Here is a 20351-nt window from a genome sequence, read left to right as displayed (position 1 = left end):
AACACCCTGCCACCAACACTGTGCAGTCTCACCTGTGTGTAGACTGTTGGCATGTTTATATGCTGTTACCCTGAGCAGGCCAAAACACTCTGCTCGTCACTGACATGGGAAAGCAGCTCTGAAGGAAGGTGGAATGGACTCATAACGTCTAGCTCTCAGCATCAACCTCCCAGCTGAGTAACCAGAAGGGGAAAACAAAAAGCACTGAAAGGGGCTGGGGCTGTAGCTCAGTGGTAGAGCGCTTGCCTAGCATGTGTAGGGCACTGGGTTCAATCCTCAGCACCACATAAAAATAAATAAATAAAACAAGGGTGTATTTTTTGAAAAAAAAAAAAAAAAAAAAAAAAAAAGCACTGAAAAGTTTCTTCTTATTTGATAAACAATAAAAAGTCGAGGCCCTACTTACTTGGTGTGGTGGGCATCCCCGTGACTGTGGGGCTTCCAGGGCCAGATGCAAGGCTTGAACCACTGGAGACCCTGGTAAGGTCGTGTCTTTCCTCTGGGGAGCTCGCTGGGGTCTTCGCAGTGACTGTGGAATGGGCAGGGCTTGCTGGGCTGGCATGTGAAACCATAGGAGGGGGCTTTGTGTTCACAGGAACTGGAGAATGAGGGGCCAACTGATCTCCTCTCTGAGTGGTAGAGGGGTGTGTAGGAGCGTGGCTGCTCGTGTGCTCTGCAGGCACAATTGCTCCTTTGTTCCCATCCTTGAGGCTTGTGGGTTGGGTGCTGGCAGAAGCCGTGGAAGCGGGAGGCCCGGTGCTGCCACCCTGTGAGCTACTGAGGAATCTGGTGGAGGTGACCAAGTCTACCTTCCCAGTCGACACAGAGGCTTTGTCAGCGGGGCCCGGCTGAGCTGGGGTCTGGGCCTCCGCCTTGCCTGTGGACGCCGCAGGGCTGGTGTGTGTCGTGGCTGCGTTCGTCGTGGCTGCGTGCGTTGTCACTGTGGCTGAAGTCTTCAGTGCGTTGGGGGCTTTTGTAGGTGTGGGCTTCTGGCTTGGGGTTGCTGACTGACGGCTGTTCTGGTCTGTGGCTGGCAATAACACAGAAACAAGACAGGGATCAGGGGAGTGTCCTCTGCAACTCTCCCGCGCTTCCCTGGGACTCAGTAGCCTTGCTTCTATCCTGCCATTTGCCATGCTAGTCTGTCATGAGTCCAGAGTTTTCTGAAATTCAAGAGACCTCTAGCAGGGATGTAACAGTGACACAGGGAAAGTAAAAGGAAGTTCCACAAGAGAGAACAAGGCCAGCGGGCCGCTGCATGCTGAGCTGATGACCACCCTGCAGGCTGCTGAACCGTCCCGCCCCCCACAGTGCCAAGTGCAGGGCCCCGCAGCAGAGTCCAGGCTGATGCTTCCTGAGCTGCCCTGGTCCCATGCAAGTATAAGCAAGAGCCACACAACCTATCCCAGAAGTTCCAACCTAGAAGGAGAAACAGACAGTGAACCGGAGTTCCACACACGACTGTTCACTACAGCTGTGGCCTGTGCTAAGAAGGGCTATGCTCATCATGGTGGCTTGACCTCCAGGAGAAGGGGGCCAGTGAGGAAGGCCTTTCATTGGCTTATTTCATGAAATATTTATGGAGGGCCCTGTGATGGGACAGGTCCCATGTTGGTGAAAAAGACAGAATCCACACCCACAGGGAGGTGACAGGCAGATGGAACTATAGGAGGGACGTGAGCAGTACAGGAAAGGGCGGGGGTGTGGAGAGGTAAAGCAAGGGGGCCCTAAGGTGACCGTTAAGGTAAGGCCTGAAGGATCAATGGAGAATGTTGTCACACAAGTGGGAGGACAGATGTCTCTGAGAGGGAACAGAACCTGCGAAGGTGCCAATGTAGGGAAAGGGGCCAAGAGGAGATAAGGGTGTACACATGGAGTTCAGGAGCCAGGGGAAGGGGACTCACAAATGCAGGGCCTGTGTATGAACCTTTGCAGTGACAGGGACTGAACTCAGCAGCGCCTCTCCACTGAGCTACAACCCCAACCCCTCAGAAATTTTGGGGAGTAGGCCCTGCTAAGTTACCATGTCTTGCCTTGAACTTGTGATCCTCCTGCCTCGGCCTCAAGTTGCTGGGCTTACAGGACTGCACCCCCATCCCCAGCTTAACCCAGTCATTTCTGAGAGTAAAAGAAGGTGCTCTTAAAAACCATGCCCTAGGAAGAACAAAACCTAGGCTCAGAGGTCCAAAGAAGGATTTTGGATTTTATTTTGTGTAAAGATGCCGTGGGAGGTGGGGTAAAGCAAGGAAGGCATATAGGTGAGACAGCCACGCTTGTTACTCTGGGGAATGACCAGGAGGGTGGCTCAGAGCTGCTCTCCCACGGTCCTGCCGGTCCTGCTGAGAAAATGGATAATGGCTGGCTGGATCAAGCCAGCGCCACTGGAGACAGGATGGGCTGCACTGAGGAGATGGGCTGCCTGCTGATGTGCCATGTGAGAGGAAGGAGAGCTTCTGGGGTGAGCAGAAAGGAGGGCCTGGTGGGAAGGGCTGTCATGGAACTGAGCTGCTCCCTGCAGCCAGTCACATCTATACCACATGCCTCTGCTTGGGCAGTTCCCCACCGGTGAGATGGGACGGTGGCCGATTGTGCCTCCTATCGTGGGCTGAAAATGTCAGACACCCGCTTCTCTAGCCTCCCCGGGACAAGCACAAGCATGTCTCGGCAGCCCAGAGTTGAGTCCTCTACTTACAGCTGGGGAGGAAAGAGACCACAGGCTGAGCTCTGGTGGTACACACTCACTTCGCTACTGAGAGGCAGAAGTTTGTACCAGCAGGGTGACCAGGCCCTGGAGAGGCCAGAGGCAGTCAGAATCCTAAGGAACAGGACTCTAGCCAGGATCCTAAGGCATCTTGTGCATGGCAAGTCCAAGAAGTGCGTTTAGTGGGGCTGAGCATGTCTACCACAGAAACACAAAAGGCACATTTACCAGGATGCGTGTTAAAAACCAATGTAAGCTTGACACGGGGGCACTCCCCTCTAATCCCAGCAATTCCAGAGGCTAAGGCAGAAGGATCCCAAGTTCGAGGCCAGCCTCAGCAGGATTCTTTGCCATGGAAGTTGTCTGATGCATTAGAGGATATTTAGCAACATCACTGGCCTCTGTCCAGTAGATGCAAGTAATATGCATACCCTTCTCTAGCTGTGACAACTGCAAACGTCTCCAGATATTGTTAAATGTCCCTGGGGCAGATAAAAATCACTACCCAATTAAAACTACTGACTTAAAGAATAACAAACTTGAATTCCTGAATTCAATTGCTGTTTTTGTTTGTTTTTTAGGGGGCGTACTAGGGATTGAACCCAGGGGTGCCTAACCATTGAGCCACATCCCCAGCCTTTTTTTTTTTTTTTTTTTTTTAATTGTATTTAGAGAGAGGGTAAGTTGCTTAGGGCCTCAATTAGTTGCTGAGACCAACTTTGAACTTTAGCTCTTCCTGTCTCAGCCTCCGAGCAGCTGGGATTACAGGCATGTGCCACTGTGCCTGGCTAGGAACTGCTTTCTGTTTGCAACTGAAGGGCTGAAAATGCAAAGAGACAGACATTTGATCCCATGAGTTGCCAAACTACAGTGTTACTTTAATTTGTAACCTTACTGGGGCTTGATGCGGAAACAGAACCTAGATTGGTTGGTGACATATGGGCCGGGCAGATGAAGACTACACATAATCGCCATCTTCAATGGAACTCACTTGCCAGCAGTTTCGACCACTGTTCTCCTCCTATCTGTTCTGGTTGCTCTGACCTTCCTTAAGGCTCTCAACCTTACCTGAACTCACCCAATCAACTGAACAGAAGCCAGATCTCCTCAGTATTCCAACTACTCTCATTTTCTTCAGATTCCAGTATGTCCCAGAGGTACACACAGACGGTCTCGCCTAGAAGAATGCTTACACACTAAAAATACCCACTACAGTCATCTGATCCTTGAAAAAGGTGCCCAAAACATACACTGGACAAGAGACAGCCTTTTCAACAAAAGGTGCTGGCATAACTGGTTCTCCATATTTAGGAGAATGAAACTAGACCTTTATCTCTCCCCCTGTACAAAAATCAAAATGGATCCAAAGACCTCAGAATTAGACCAGAAACTAAGCAACTTCTAGAAGAAAACAGGATCAACACTCTAGCTTTTAGGCACACACAACTACTTTCTCAATGGGACCCTTAAAGTTCAGAAAATAATGCCAAGATGTAATAAATGGGATGGCATCAAATTAAAAAGCTTCTGCACAGCAAATAAAACAATTAGGAATGTGAAGAGAGAACCCACAAAATAGAAGAAAATCTTTGCTAGCTACTTTTATGACAGAGGATTAATATCCAGATTATATAAAGAGTTCAAAAATCTTTACACCAAAAAAACCTCCAAATAATCCAATTAATAAATGAGCAAATGAATTAAACAGACACTTCTCAAAAGAAATACAAATGGCCAACAAATATATGAAAAAAAGTTCACACCATTAGTAATTAAGGAAATGCAAATCAAAACTACACTGAGAGCTCATCTTACACCATTCAGAATGGCAGTCATCAAGAATACAATTAACAAATGCTGGAGAGGAAGTGGAGAAAAAGGAACTGTTGGTTGGATGGTAAATTAGTACAACCACTATGGAATCAGCATGGAGGTTCCTCAAAAGAACCTAGGCATGGAACCACCACATGACCCAGCTACACCACTCCTCTGTATCTATCCTGAAGAATTAGAGACATCATATTGTAGTGATATGTGCATGCCCATGTTTATAGCAGCACAATTCACAATAGCCAAACTATGGAACCAGCCTCGATGTCCATCAGTGGATAAATGGATAAAGAAAATATACATACACAATGGAATTTTATTCAGTCATAAAGAAAATGAAATTATGTCATTTGCAGGGAAATGGATGGAACTGGAGATCATGTTAAGCAAAATAAGTCAAATTCAGAAGATCAAGGGTTGTATATTTTCTCTCACACGTGGAAGGTAGAGAGGAAAAAGGGACAGAAAAGTGGAGGTGAATTTCCTAAAAATCAAAGGGAGATCAGTAGAGGAAAGGATTCAAAGGTGGGAGTTGGGGAGGGAGGGGGGAAGTGCTGGGGAGTGATATTAGCGAAATTACACTGTTATATTGTGTGCACATATGAATATGTAATAGCAAATCCCATCAGTATGTACGACTATAACACACCAATGAAAAATGTGAGGACAAAAAATAAAAATACCTGTAGAAAGAAACTAGCAAATACAGAGCTGTATTTACCAATATGGGTAATGCATACCAGAGATTTTGGATTCAATATACTGGCTCAAGCAGCTAGGAGCAGTTTTAACTGTTTTCTAGTTGACTGAAACCAGGACTCAGTGGTAGCCCACATTACATAAATCTGATGGCATGGATTAAATATGGTTTGCCCCCCGAAGGTGCATTTGCTGGAAGCTATATACCCAGTAGAACAATGGTGAAAGGAAGTGTGATTTTTAAGAGGTAGGATCTGAGGGAGGGTGCCTCCCTCATGAGGGGATTAATGCTAGTCTCATGGAGTGGGCTAGGTCCTGCAGGAATGGATGAGTTCCTGTGGGAACAAGTTCTCATAACACAGGAACCTGGTCCTCCCTCTCTTACTGTACACTTCACCCTGTGAGCTCTCTTACACGCAGACACTCCTGCCATTTGATACGAACTGCCAAGGGCTCTCATAAACACCATGCTCTTTGGACTTCCCACCCATCATATGCCAAATAAACCTTTTCTCTTAGTAAAGTACCCAGCTTCAAGTGTTTTGCCATAGAGACACTACTTGGATTATAACAGGTGAGTTGCCAAAAATTCCCTGGAATATGTTAGAAGAAATCCAGAGCCTTGGAGAGAGACAAGATTGTTTATCTTGTGTGATCTGACCACTCAAACTCTATCTTGGCTCCCTAAAAAAGCTCTAAGGATACTCCCTTCACAAAACTTTCAGATATATAGGATTTCATGAGTTCTAATTCTCTGAAGTGATGATAGTAATTGACTGAAGCTCACACTTTGATATAGTTTGTTTAATCTAAGTGGTTCATAAAATAATAGTGCATCTTATAACTGATGGTTGCTTGAACGTAATTAAATTTGGGATTTAATTGAGAGCACTACTAGTATAAGAGCTTTACCATGGCTGTTCTTCATTGGCCAGAGATGTTAATAGGAAATGCTGATTTCAGTTGGAGAGAAAACCACTTGGGTAATAGAGGCAAGAATAGTATTTAATTTCCAGGAAAAAAGATACTTGTCATTCCATAATAGCAACAAAACCAGCATGATCATCAGAATAGTCTACCAAAGGGCATTTTGAACAACAGCTAAAACATCAGGTGTTCTTCAGGATGAAAACGGGTGGGTAGTTCATGGGCGTCCCATCCCTATTGTGGGCCCAGCAAACGAGGACTGAGTTGAATGACAACAAACAACAGTCACTGGTACAGTTCCCAGGACTCTGAAAGACCAGACTCTTCAGTGAAGTGTGTACTCCTTGCCTAAGGCTGCTATGACAAAAGACTACCAACTGGGTGGCTTAATAGGACACCAGTGCATTCTCCCTTGATTGACAGGATCAAGCTCCCTGTGGAGCACTGGAAAAGAACCTTTTCTTGCCTCCTCCAGCACTTCTTGGTGCTCCTTGGCTTGTAGTTGTATCACTCCAATCTGTGACATCACTGCACGGCGGCTGTCTTCCCCGTGCACCTCTGTGTGTGTGTTCAGTGGGCAGGGGTGAGAATTGAGCCCAGGGCTTTGCATGTGCTAGTACACACTCCCCCACTGAGCCACCCCCAGCCTCTCCTCATACAAGGATACAAGTCATTGTTTTAAGACCTGTTCTAATCCAGTATGATTTCATCTTGACCTGGTTACATCTGCTAAGACCCTACTTCCAAATAAGGTCAAATTCAGTGTTATGGTTTGGATGTGAGATGTCCCCCAAAAGCTCACATGAGACAATGTGAGAAGGTTTGGCGGAGAAAGGACTGGGTTCTCAGAGGCATAACCCAATCAGTGAATTAATCACCAGATGGGACTGAGTGGTCACTGAAGGCAGGTGGGTGTGGCTGCAGGTTGGGCATTGGGGCATGGCTCTGGGTATACATTTTATTTGGCAAGTAGAGATCGATCTCTCTCCCTCCCTCCCCCCCGCCTCTCTCTCTCTCCCCTCTCTCTCTCTCCCCTCTCTCTCTCTCCTTCCTAACCATCATGTGAGCTGCTTCTCTCCACCACACTCTTCCACCATGATGCCTCACCTTGAGCCCTGGGGAATGGAGGCAGCTGTCCACAGACTGAGACCTCTGAAACCATGAACCCCCAAATGAACTTTTCCTACTCTACAACTGTTCTCATCAGGTCTTTTAGTGAGAACAGTGAAAAAGCTGACTCAAATACACAGGACCAGGGGTGAGGACTTGAACGTATCCTTTTGGGGGTGCACTATTTAACCTCCCGATCTTCCCCATATCCTACTACAAGAATCAGCATTCTCCATTTCAAACATTAGAAACAGAATCCAATTCTGCTTCCATGGAAGGTGAATTTATTAAAAAGAAAGGGAATGTATTAAAAAGAGAATAAGTTAGCTAACAAAGCACGGGGGTAGCTAAAGAATGCAGAGCCCAGACCTCTCCCACACTGCTCCGGGAGGTCATCAGTCCGCCACCAAGCACAGGGGACTTCAGTCTGCACCGCTGACGCCAGGAGGGCTGGACACAAGACTGCATTTCTGAGAGATGCAGCCCTCAGGACACTGTCAGTAAGAGGTCCCTCCATTTACTTTTATGAATCCCCTGGGTCCCCTCCACATTCCTCCCTGCTTCATTATTTAGCAGCATATGAGACTCAGCAGGAAGAGTAAATCTTATAAGCTTAGTGCTCCACAGAGTCCCGTGGGGAGCCCTGTGCTCTGCAGAACCCTGTGGTGGCGCAAGGAAGGCACAAGGGAGTCCACACGCGGAGCATGGCCACTGGCACCAGCGCAGGACCAGAACATGCCTGCTTTAGCTGCCTCCCTACACCATGGCCACTTGGTCTTGAGTCCATCAAGCAGCCACTAGGTGACGCAGAAAGAAGCGAACTGATATACAGGACGAGCCATCTAGACCATCAGAGCCCCCGGAGCCTCTTCAAGCGACACACAGACTCTCCAGAGGCACCCAGGCCTCCCACCCCTACACTCCCCTGCCTCGATTCTCTACTCCTGCTCCTTCCAAGTTCCCAAGAGCATTAGCTGTTGTCTGTAAGCCTGTTCACATCCTCGCCTCTGTAACCGTGCTTCAAAATAAACCAGTGAATAAACAAACAGCCATGAAACACACTATTCACAGTCCTGGCCACTGCAAGAATTTCCTTCCCACCCTCTTCTTTAGGGTCTCCCCGAAATAGAGCTACTACCCTATATGCCCACCTGGGGTGGGCACCAGCACATTACCCCACGTCATCTGTCAGCAGTCTTGACTTCTGCATGCCTCCGCCAGCTGATCACAGGGCACCAACCCCTTGGGGACCTGCAGGCATGAACTGAGGGAGGGGCCACATGCTGAGGATACCCTACAATTTTCATATATTTCTTTAGGACCTGCTCAGGCTAAATCTGATAATGGAAAGCTGGAAAATAAACCCTGGGAAAAAGGAATGAAGTAATGATGATATAATCAACAATGAAATAGAAACCAATAAACAAATAAAATTAAATAAATAAAAATAAAAAATGAAAAAAGAATTTTGGTTTTGTTTTTCTTTTTGAAAACTGGGTCTCACTATATTGCCCAGGCTAGCTTTGAACTCTTGGGCTCAAACAATCCTCCTGCCTCAGTCTCCCAAGTAGCTGGGACCAAAAGCATGTGCCACCACACCTGCTCAAAAAAAAAAAAAAAAATTAAAAATTTATTAAGGCTAATAAAATAATAAAGCCTTTGGGGGAATTAATCAAAGGGAAAAATCCAAAGACATAAATAATAAGATGTAAAAATAATAATAGATATTTAAAGCATAGGTCATTACAGACAAATGCTAATAAATTTGAGGAAGAAAAGATGGACATTTTCCTTTAAAAAACTTGTCAGAGTAACTGTAGAAGAAATAATGATTTGTCCTATAATTGAAAATAAAGTGAACAGGTTGTCACTACTTTTCCAAAACTGGATTCAAGGGCTGGGGATGTCGCTCAATGGCAGAGCAAGTGCCTCACATGTACAAAGCCCTGGATTCAATCTCCAGAATCCCAAAACTAGATTCAAGGATCAAATAATTTTAGCCTTATATAAACTTTCCTTAGCACAGTCTGCTCTACTGTAATATGTCTATAAAAAGATTAGGGGCCAGGGTTGTGGCTGGGTGGTGGAGCACTCAATTAGCAGGTGTGAGGCACTGGGTTTGATCCTCAGCACCACATAAAAATAAATGAATAAAATAAGGGTGTTGTGCCCATCTACAACTAAAAAAATATTTTTAAAAATATTTTTAAAAATTTTAAAAAATATTTTAAAAAATTAGTTTATAATGATAGCGATTGACCATTAACAAAACGTGAATAGTACAAGCCAAAGAAAAAGACTGGTATATTGGTATCAAAGTTAACAATTTAGGGTCAACAAAAGAAATCATAGGATATAGTTTCAGCTAATAAGAGTAGAGATGGGGACTGGGGTTGTGGCTCAGTGGTAGAGTGCTTGCCCGGCATATGTGAGGCCCTGGGTTCCATGCTCAGCATCACAGAAATATGAAATAAAGGTACTGTGTTGCCTACAACCAAAAAATAAATAAAGAGCTGAGCAAGGTTTGGTCATGCCACCTGTAATCCCAGCTACTCAGGTGGCTGAGGCAGGATGATCACTAGTTTGAGGCCAGCCTCAGCAACTTAGTGAGACCCTGTCTCTAAATAAAATATAAAATGGGCTGAGGATGTGGTTCAGTGGATAAGCACCCCTGGGTTCAATCCCCAGTACCAAAAAAAAGGAGGGAAGGAAACCACTGGTGAAACTCCAGGCAGGCCCGTATCCTCTAAGAAGTGCAGGATGGTGTGGGGAGCAGCCTTTCCCAGCCTTTCAGTGGAAGCCCTCTGAGGTGGGGAAGAGAACAGGAACAGAAGCAGAGCCCCTTAAGGGCTACGAGCTACGCTGAACATGCAGAAAAGAGGCAGGAAGACTGGTGAAGGAAGGCCATGACCTCAAGCAGCAAGTTCCCATCGCCTGAGTGACTCCTGATCGGAACTTCAGAGAACGTCCCTCCCATGCTCCACAATGCCAGCAAGTGGATGTAACAATGATACTGCTGGGGGCAGCCCAAGAAGAGAGACTCCTGCGGGAGCAGTAAAAAAGACCCACAGCCAAGCAGACAGAAGGGCAGTGTTACTGGAGGACTTTGCACTGAAGGTTTCTATGGCAACAACAGACGAAGCCCAACCCCTGACTAGATCAACAAATACCCACACTAAAGACATAGCAGAAGAAAAGTGCTCTGGTTGTCATGGGCAACCACTGATTGACATTCCCTCTAAAGATCTGCCTGTTCTAGACACTTCATGTAAATGCTATCATACAGTATGGGGTCTTCTGACTTAGTTTTATTTTCAAGCTTCTCTTCTGCCTTTTATTTTCAAAGTTCACTCATGTAGCCTGTGTTACTCCTTCTTATCTGCTGAATGATATCTCACTATATGGATCTACTACATTTGGTTGACCCATTCAGTTGATGAACATCCGGGTTATTTCAACACTTAAGATATTATGAATGATGTTGCTATGAATATTTGTATATGGGTTTTTACATGGACATATGTTTTTGTTTCTCTTGGATATATACCAAGGAACATGCTAAGTCATATGGTAACTGTATTTAGCATTTTGAAGAACTGCCCAGCTATTTTCCACAGTAGCTATACCATTTACACGGCAACCACCAGTGTTCTGTGGGTCCAGTTTTCCTAACAATTTCATCTGCCCTTTTCATTACAGCAACTTTAGTGGACAAGAAGTGGTTCCTCAATGTGGTTTTAATTTTCATGACTAATCAAATCCAGCACTACATAAAAAGGACAGTAAATCACAATCAAGAGATGATCATCTCAAGGACAGTTCAGAATTTGAAAATCAACACAATTCAAAATATAAGAAAACCCCTTTGCTTCTCTTACTCATGTTTTAAAAAAATTAAAACGAGTCATGGAAAAGAACTCCCCTTACCTAACAAATGATGGGTCCAAATAAACCTACAGCTAACGTCACACTTATTGAAAGATGAGTGCTTTGCCCTGAACCTTTGGGGAAAAGACACAGATGTCCTCCCTCACTGCCACTGAACACTGAACTGAAGTCCCAGTCAATGCCACAGGGGGAAATTTTTTCTCAAAACTCAACAAAAGCCCAGTGCTGTGACGCATGCCTATTATCCCAGCTAAGTGGGAGGCTGAGGCAGGAGGATGGCAAGTTCTAGACGAGACTAAGCAACTCAGTGAGACCTTGTCTTATATTAAAAAATAAAAAGAGCTTGGGGTGTAGTTCAGGGGTACTGTACCCTGGGTTCAATCCCTAGTATTGCAAACATAAAGAACTCAACAATAAAAAGCCAACCCAACTTTTTTTTAATGGGCAAAATATCTACAAGGACAAACTGCCAAAGATATTCAGATCACAAACATGAAAGGATGCTCAACATCTTCAGTCATTAGGCAAATGCAAATTAAAACCACCATGCAATGCCATTATATAACTATTAGAATAGCTAAAAAAAAATGGACAATACCAACTGTGCACAGGAACTTAGACAAGGCTAGTAGGAATGCCAACTAGTCCAACACTTTGAAAAGTGGGTAGTGCTTCCTTTTAATGTTAAGCATATGATTACCACACGACCCCCAATTCCATTCTTAGCAAAAGAAATTAAAACCTGTGGTCACACAAAAGCATAAGTGCAAATGTCTACAGCAGTATTATCTATAATCACTCAAAACTGGAAACCACCAAGCTGTCCTTCAACAAGTGAATGGATAAGGCAACTGGTATGTCCATTCAAAGAGCACCCAACAGTAACAAGGAATGAACCGCTGATTCACATAGCAGCATAGATCAAACAGAAATTTATGTATTTTGCCAAGTGAAAGAAGCCAGAAGATTACACAGTATTTGATTCCATTTTATGATATTATGGAAAAGTCAAAAACACTGGGATAGAAAACAGATCCATGGTTATCAGAGGTGGAGGGAGCGGGGCGAGGGACTCCGCCACTCCACACAAATTATTTTTAAGACAATGGAACTGCTAATACGTGGTACCAGGGTGACGGACACATGGTCTTCCTTTGTTAAAACCCACAGAGGGGCTGGGGTTGTGGCTCAGTGGTAAAGCATTTGCCTGGCATATGTGAGGCCCTGGGTTCAATACTCAGCACCACATATAAATAAATAAAATAAAAAGATCCATTGACAACTAAAAATTAAAAAAATAAAATAAAGGGCCATCAATGACTTAAAAAAAAAAAAAAAAAACCCACAGTCACATACATTAAAAAGTTAGCTTCACTTAACACATAGAAAAATACTCAATTGGGATCTTCAGGAAATTCCAGGATATAGTGGAGGCTATGAAAATAAGTTCACACACAAATGAATGTATGAAATAAACTCACTCAAGGGCAGGGTAACAGGTATGTATGTTTTCCTCCAATAATGAGAAACCTGGCTCATGTTGTCTGTATTTATTTAATTATGTGTTTGTTTTGGTCAGCTTTTTCACTGCTGTGACTAAAAGAGGCCACCAGAACAATTGCAGAGGAGGAAAAGTTTATTTAGGGGCTCACAGTTTCAGAGGACTCAATCCATAAATAGCTGACTCCATTCCTCCTGGCTGTAGTTGAGGCTGAACATCATGGCAGGAGAATGTGGCAGAGGGAAGCAGCTCACATGATGATCAGAAAGCACAGAGACTCCACTTGCCAGGCACAAAATAGATATCCCAAAGGCATGTCCCCAACGCCCACCTCCTCCAGCCATACCCTACCTACCTTCAGTTACGACCCAGTTAATCCCCATCAAGGGATTAATTCACTGACTGGGTTGACTCTCATAATCTAATCAATTCACCTCTGAAAAGTTTTGCATTGTCTCGCCCACGAGCTTTTGGGGGGACACCTCACATCCAAACCATAACAGTGTTCAACCCCACAGTACATATGAAGTTGATGTGAAATTAGAACCCATATCCTTGGGAGAAACAATTTACCACTTAAAATACACTATATACAGTTCTTTATATTACAGTATCCAGTCAAAAAGTTACTTTTAGGGGTTACAAATAAGCAACGGGATGGGGAAGAGGCTAATGAACCCGTGATGCTTGACTAAACACGGTGCCACGTTTCAATAAATATACAGAAGGCAAGACAGAAATAAATAGATGTGTGTACTCGCACAGAAAAGTACCAAAACGTGTATTTCCTAGCTCTGTCCACAGAGAGCAACTAAAGCAGTGATAAACAAGCAGCACAGAGAACGCACAGTGCCCAGATTTTTTCTAGTACCATTCTCCAATAAAATGAAGCAGAGCTCCCTGGAGAAGTGGCTTGATTCTAAGCAATTCCACAGGTGACATTTTTTTTTTTTTTCTTTCAGTAGACATGGGGAAGATACAAAATGAGCCTGAATATCTGATAATGCCAGAAAGTGAGGAACTGCTAAAAAAGAAAACAGAAAACAAACAAACAAACAAAAAAAAAGGCGGCAAGTCCAAAAGACATAGGACCCAATCTGGAAGAGAGGCACACCTGGAAGAGCTCCCAATGACCAAACCTAGAACAATCTGAGCAACAAAATAAAAAAGAAATAGGGATGTAGCTAAGTGGTAGAGTGTCCCTGGGCTCAATCCCCAGTAACACACACACACACACACACACACACACACACACACACACACACACAAGGGAGAGAGAAGAAAAGCAGAATTAAACAGCTATTTCACAGGCGGGCGGAAATGGTACAAATAACCCATGAACATCAAAAAACACTAGTCATTAGGGAAATGCAAAAAAAGAAGGAATTATCATTTCAACCCAACAGAATAGTAAAAATGTTAAAGTCAGACAAGCAGTAGCAAAAACATGGAGTGCTATCAAACTGGTACACACACTTTGGAAAATAGTACAGCCCCAAGGTTTCCGGTTCTGCCAGTCTGGAACAGAACACGAGAATCTGCATTTCTAACAAGTTCCCAAGTGATTCTGATAGTGATTCAGAGGACCACATTTTAAGAAACAAACTAGAGGAATAAAACCTGATGGCCAGGGGCTGTTCAGTGTCAGATGGTGGCGTGGCACCATGAATCCCCATGTAAATCCCCATGAGCCAGTTTGGGATCCTCCAGCAGTGTTCAGCTGCTTGGGCGGAGGATGGGAAGGTAGAGGTGCCGGCTCACCTGGTATGGGGGTCTGCAGGTGAGAGGATGGAGGAGAGGGTGCCAGGGGCTTGGGGATATGTCAGACGTGGACTGTAATGCCAGACTAGGGAAATACAGGATGGAGAGAGGAAAGTAAAGGCCACAGACTGAGAAAGGCCACAGACTGGCCATCTTTTTTTTTTTTTTTTTTTCCTTTGGTACTGGGCATTGAATCCAGGACACTCAACCACTAAGTCACATCCCCAGCCCTTTTATATTTTATTTAGAGATAGGGTCTCACTAATTGCTTAGGACCTTACTATATTACTGAGGCTGGCTTTGAACTTGTGAACCTCCTGTCTCAGCTCGGAGCTGCTGAGGTTACAGGTGGGTAACACTACACCCAGCAGACTGACTATCTTGAGTTCAAGACTGATATGAGCACACAGTCAGCCCTCCATATCCACATGTTCCACATCTGCAGATCACACTACCAGATCAAAGTTATTTGAAAACAGAGCCAGGTGCAGTGTGGCATGCCTGTGATCCCAGTTACTGGGAGACTGAGGCAGAAGGATCACAAGTTTGAGGCCATGTCTTAAATCAGGAATAAAAGGGGCTGGGATTTAGGTCAGTGTAGGAGTGCTCCTGTGTTCAATCCCATTACTGGAAAAAAAAAATTTTTTTTAAATAAAAATCTGTGTCTGTACTGAACCTGTACAGGCTTTGTTATTATTCCCTAAATAATACTGTGCAACTATTTACATAACATTGATGTTGCATTAGGTAGCACAGGCAAGCTAGAGATTATTTAAAGTATAATATGCAAATGCTGTGGCATTTTATACAAGGGACTCTAGCATCCGCGGATTTGGGTATCCGTAGGGTGGTAAGGAGAACAATCTTCCCCAGACACCAAGGGATGACACAGGATGATCTTCTGTTATGGTTTGGATGTGAGTGTCCCCCAAAAGCTCACCTGAGACAATGCAAGAAGGTTTAGAGGGGAAATGATTGAACTGCGGGAGTCTTAATCCAAACGGTGAATTAACCCTTTCCTAGGGACTAACAGTGGAAACTGAAGGCAGGCAGGCAGCGGGTGGGCACTAGGCCTGGCTTTGGGTATACGTTGTATCTGGAGAGTGGAGACTCTGCTTCCTGATGGTGGTGTGAGCTGCTTCCCTCCGCCACACTCTTCCACCATGATGTTCAGCCTCACCTCTGGCCCCGAGGAATGGAGCCAGCTGTCTGTGAACTGAGACCCCGGAACCTGTGAGTCCCCAAATAAACTCTTCCTCCCCTACAATTGTGCTGGTCAGGTCTTTTACTCACAGCAGTGAAAAAGCTCACTAGGACACTGTGCTTGAGCCACGGTGATCTAAGAACAGAGTCTCCCCCACCATTTCAGAAGTGGCGTGGCCTGGCAAGCGGCCGGCGCCCGATGAAGCTCAGGATGCAGAAAGGATGGCCGCGGAATGGAGCAGAGATGGGAAGGGCGGAGCCAAGACACAGGCCAGGGCCCTGAAGTCACGGAAAACGACAGTGACGAGCTGAACTAAGGAGCGTCCCGTGAACACTCAGCAGAAGGGACCCGCAGACACCCGCAGGGAGGAAGTGACACTTGGTCCTAGGCCAAGCTAGCTGGGTGCCAGCTCCTCCCGCGGGGTGGAAGATGGAGGCAGAGGAGAAGGCCAACTCAGCCTCCTCCCAAGAGAGGTGAGCGCTGCTTAAACCTTCCATGAGGGCTCGCTTCCTCCTCTCCCTCGCCATCTCCAGACCTGGGGCTGGCTCTTGACTATTAATAGCCAGAAAGGAAACTCGAAAGAATGCCCCAGGAAGAGGGTGTGTGGACCGCAGGCAGGAAGGCCACGGGACGGGAGGTCCAGGCCTGGACTCTGTATCTGCCTCTCCGTCCTCCCTCTCGCCCAGCTCATCACCCTAGCTGTCATCGCCATGGAAGTAGAAGCGAAAAACTCCAAGGGCAGGGAATGCGGTTCCAGCTGTCCTCTTTCAGGGTGGGTATGATCAAGGGAAGCACAGACTGGAAAAAGGGATCCAGACTTGGTCCTGCTCTGCATCAGCCCCCGAGGCCCTACGCATGCCATCTTGAAACACCCGTGAAGTGGGTCACATGACAGCTAAGGACCCTTAGGATGTGGCTGCACTTTCCTGACCCACAACTCGGTAAGTGTGTGCTTTTGCCTCAGCTTCAGAGCCACTGCAGAGGCACCTGCTTGGTGGATCCCTTCCTTCCCAGGAGCTCTTGTCATTGGACAGGGTGTGATGCCACCTCGGGCTCGGCCAAGTTGAGGTCTAAGGTCTAAGCCCTTCCTGGTTCTCCAGGGCCCATTCTTCTAACACCCTGGCTTTACTGCCAGGTTCTGGGTGACAGCTGAGACAGGAGAGCAGGAGGGGCTGGGAGAACCTGGTCCGCAAGAGGGTTGGGCCGCTCTAGGCATCGAGAGGGGCCCTGGCTCACTGCAGGCCTGGTTAGCACTTTCTCAGGGCCCCAAGGGCTGCATTTCCCACTGCATGCAGCCACCCCACATGCACACTCCCCGGCCTTCATTCGCGGCCCACCTATCTGTCTCAGGGTTTACTACTGAAGTCAGCACCCCTCATTCCAAGGGGGTCTTTACCACCCGCTCCCTCTGCACAGTCTGGTCATCCTTCCCCACCGCTTCCTTTCTGCTTGACTGAGCTCGTGTTATAATGTAGCCCAAAAGCTCTTGTGTGATACAATGCAAGAAAGCTCAGAGGTGAAACGATTCAGCCTTAGCCTGACTCGTGCAGTAATCTGATAGGTATTGATTGACTGGGTGGTAAGTGTGCGTCCATAGGTGGTGCTGGAGGAGGTGGATCTCGGGGGCATGTGTTGGTCTCTTTGGTATACATTTTATTCCAGTTAAACCCAGCTTAGTCTCTCCTTCACCACACTCTTCCGCAGAGATGTTCTACCTCACCTGGGGCCCAGAGGAATGGAGCTGGCCACCTATAGACTGAGCCCTCTGAAACTGTTGAGTGCCAAATAAACTTCCTCTATTCTGTTGTTCTTGCTGGGTCCTTTGGTCACAGTGATGAAAAAAACGACCACAAGTTCCTTCTGGATTCCCCGCCAGCCCGGTGTAGATCCCCTCCCCCGAGGCTGTGCGCTCTGGGGTTCGGCTCCAGGGGTCTCTTTAGTCCTGCATCCACTTCACAGAACTGCTCATCTTCTGTGGGTTTTCGGAAGCCTGCTGCCCCCCAGGCCCAGCTCCCACCTCCCGCCGGGTCCTGCCAGGCAGGCGTCAGCGCTCCCAGTGGGCTCTGATCTGGGAAACGGCGCCAGCAGAGGACTCCCCTGGGAGAGAGGTCAGAGTGGGGCGGGGAACCTGGAATGGGCACGCGAGCACTGAGGCCCCTGGCTTCTGCCAAGCAGCTCTGGCCGCCTCCCAGGCCGCACTGTGCCTGGGTGGCAATCAGACCTCTCTGCCTTTGGGGTCCTGCGCTGGTTCCTGTGCCTGCCATAAATCACCACGAAGGCTTGCAGACAACAGGAACGTGTTCTCCTCTGCGTTCTTCTGGAAGGCAGAAGTCTGAAGTCGGCTGTCTGTGGGGCCTGCTCTGGAGGCTCCACGGCATCGCCGTCCCTTGCCTCTTCAGCTTCCGGGGCTGCAGCACCCCTTGGCTTGTGGCGGCTCCACTCCAGTCGGCCTCCACGGCCACAGGGCCACCTTCTCCTCTGTTTCTTGCAAGGACAGTTGTCAGTGGATTGAGGGCCCACTCACATAATCCAGGAGGTTCTCAAGATCCTTAACTTAATTACATCTGCAAAGACTGCAAATAGAGTGAAGATCACAGGTTCTGGGTTTAACTTGTATATCTTTGGGGGTGGGGGCAGCGTTCTCTGGTCTGCAACAGGTCTCCATATGGAAAATGGGAACATGGAGATACTGACCTGGCGTCGCTCTCTATTCTGGGTTTTTTTTTTTTTTTTTTTAAGTACCTGGGATACTTACCAATAAGCTATATCTCTAGGACTTTTATTTTTTATTTTTAGGACAGGGTCTCCCCAAGTTGCTGAGTGCCTTCTTGCTAAGTTGCTGAGGCTGGCCTCAACTTGTGATCCTCCTGCCTCGGCCTCCCAAGTTGCTGGTAACACGGTAACACAGGTGTTACCAGGCCTCTCTGTAACTATTTAATTGTATCTGGCCTCTCTGTAACTATTTAAATGGCCCTCTGCTTGGGCTATAGGCCTAAAGATGGGCCTGCACAGCTTCCTTGGCTTATGGGGTACAACAGACTGAATGTGTCCTCCCTTCAAATTATGTCAAAGCCCTGACCCCAACGTGATGGAGTTAGGAAGTGGGGCCTATGGGATGCCTCACAGTTTAGATGAGGCCTTGAGGGTGGGGCCCATGATGGGATTAGTGTCCTTTTAAGAAGAGGAAGAATTTTCTCTCTGCCAGGTGAGGTCACAGCAAGAAGGCAGCCATTTCTAATCTAGGAGGCAGGCCCTCGCCAGAACTCACCACAGTGCACCCTGATCAACTTCCAGTCTCCAGAACTGAGTAGAAAAAATCCTGTTACCTACGTCAGCCAGTACCTAGTATTTTGTTGAATTGTAAAAACAAACCCAAGCTGAGTATGGTAAGGGGTCCCGAGTAGAGTCTGTTGGCAGAGGGGCAGCTCCCCCTGTCTGGGAAGGGCTGGGTCCCCAGTCTGCCCATCACACCATCCAGGCTGAGTGTCAGGCCCCCACATGTGGCCACAGGTTTGGGCCATGCCCCACCCTCTCTGTCCCTTCCTGTTGTCTACTGTGACGCTCACTACTGGACCACAGCTATGGCCCACCCCCAGGGCAGCCCCCTCAGGGAAGATGATTCCAGGCACTTGAAATCTGGACCTGTTTTGTCCCATCGGCGCGTCTCAGCTGACCTGCCAGGCACTCGCTCCCCAGGGCAGGGCCCTGTCTGCCCACGTCCCCATGTAGAAAAGGGCTACCATTGCCCAGTGGGGACACCTGAGCAGTGATGCAGAGGGGCAGCCTTGGCTTGCAGGCCTGGATCACAACACACTTCCTCAGGCCACAACTCCCCGCGCTTCTTGTCCCTACATCTGGGCGTGGGGCATAGGGCCCTACAATGCCCAGGCCGCATGTTCCTGCCACATCTCCCTGTGGTTCCTCCACAAAAGCAGTGAGGACAGTGGGAAAGAGCCCAACCACCTGGCTTCAAGGTCACCCACAAGCCATGTGGCCAGGCAGGTGTCTCAATTTCACACAAGGGTCTTCATCTCCTTTCCTGCTTCCTCATCTGTCAAAGTGGGCAGGAGGGTCCTAATTACCAACTCGTACCTGTGAGTACCCAGAGCAGCACATGCACATGGCAAGTGCTCAGCTAACGAGAGCCACGGTGCCCCTGAGACGGAGAGGCATGAGGCACCTCCCCTCTCCAGCCCCTGCCTCACGGCTCTTTAAAAGGACCTCCACTCCTTCTGGAAACACCCCTGGATAGGCCTTGGCCAGGGCAAGGAGGACACAGGCCTGTCCAGACCCACTGGGCTCTTCCCTCCCCGGTTTCCTGGAGAAGCATGTCCGACTTAAGGGAGAAAAGATGGCAGCACCAGGGGGGCTTCGGTCCACAGGAGACTCAGACCAGGGACTGAGCCTGAATCTGTTACCAGAAAGAAGAGGAAACCAAGGCCTGGGTGCGGCCTGGCTCCAGGAAGTTGTCCTCACCCCTTAGAGAAGCCAGGGGCAGGCAGGGAGGGGTCAGCAGGGAAGGCTTTCCTGCCACTCGCTTGAAGATTTGCCCGACCACCACCCAGACCCCAGGCCTGGCAGGGAAGGGGTCTGGAGCCTCCCTCCGTCAGAGCGCTCTCAGGCCAGCTCCTGGCGCCAGGCCAACGGGAGTGAGGCGCTCAGCCTTTCCTGGGTGCGCCCTCTCTTTTAGGCCTGGGCTTCCTGCTCAGGCAAACGGAACTCAGTCTCTT

General features: G+C 47.5%; 1 protein-coding gene across 1 annotated transcript in view; it reads right to left on the bottom strand.

Moving 5' to 3' along the window:
• PODXL (podocalyxin like) overlaps positions 1-20351 on the bottom strand; it is a gene marked incomplete at its 5' end in the record, with an annotated part of 75319 nt that overhangs the window by 9138 nt on the left and 45830 nt on the right. The window contains one exon of the mRNA XM_079150369.1: positions 407-1030. Within this exon, the coding sequence (XP_079006495.1) occupies positions 407-1030 (624 nt within the window). The remainder of the gene's footprint in view (positions 1-406; positions 1031-20351) is intronic.

This window comes from Sciurus vulgaris (genome assembly GCF_902686455.1).
Source record: "Sciurus vulgaris genome assembly, chromosome: 8".
NCBI classification, from domain to species: Eukaryota; Metazoa; Chordata; class Mammalia; order Rodentia; family Sciuridae; genus Sciurus; species Sciurus vulgaris.
The sequence above is the reverse complement of the archived record's forward strand: the minus strand, read 5'-3'. Positions and strand labels throughout refer to the sequence as shown.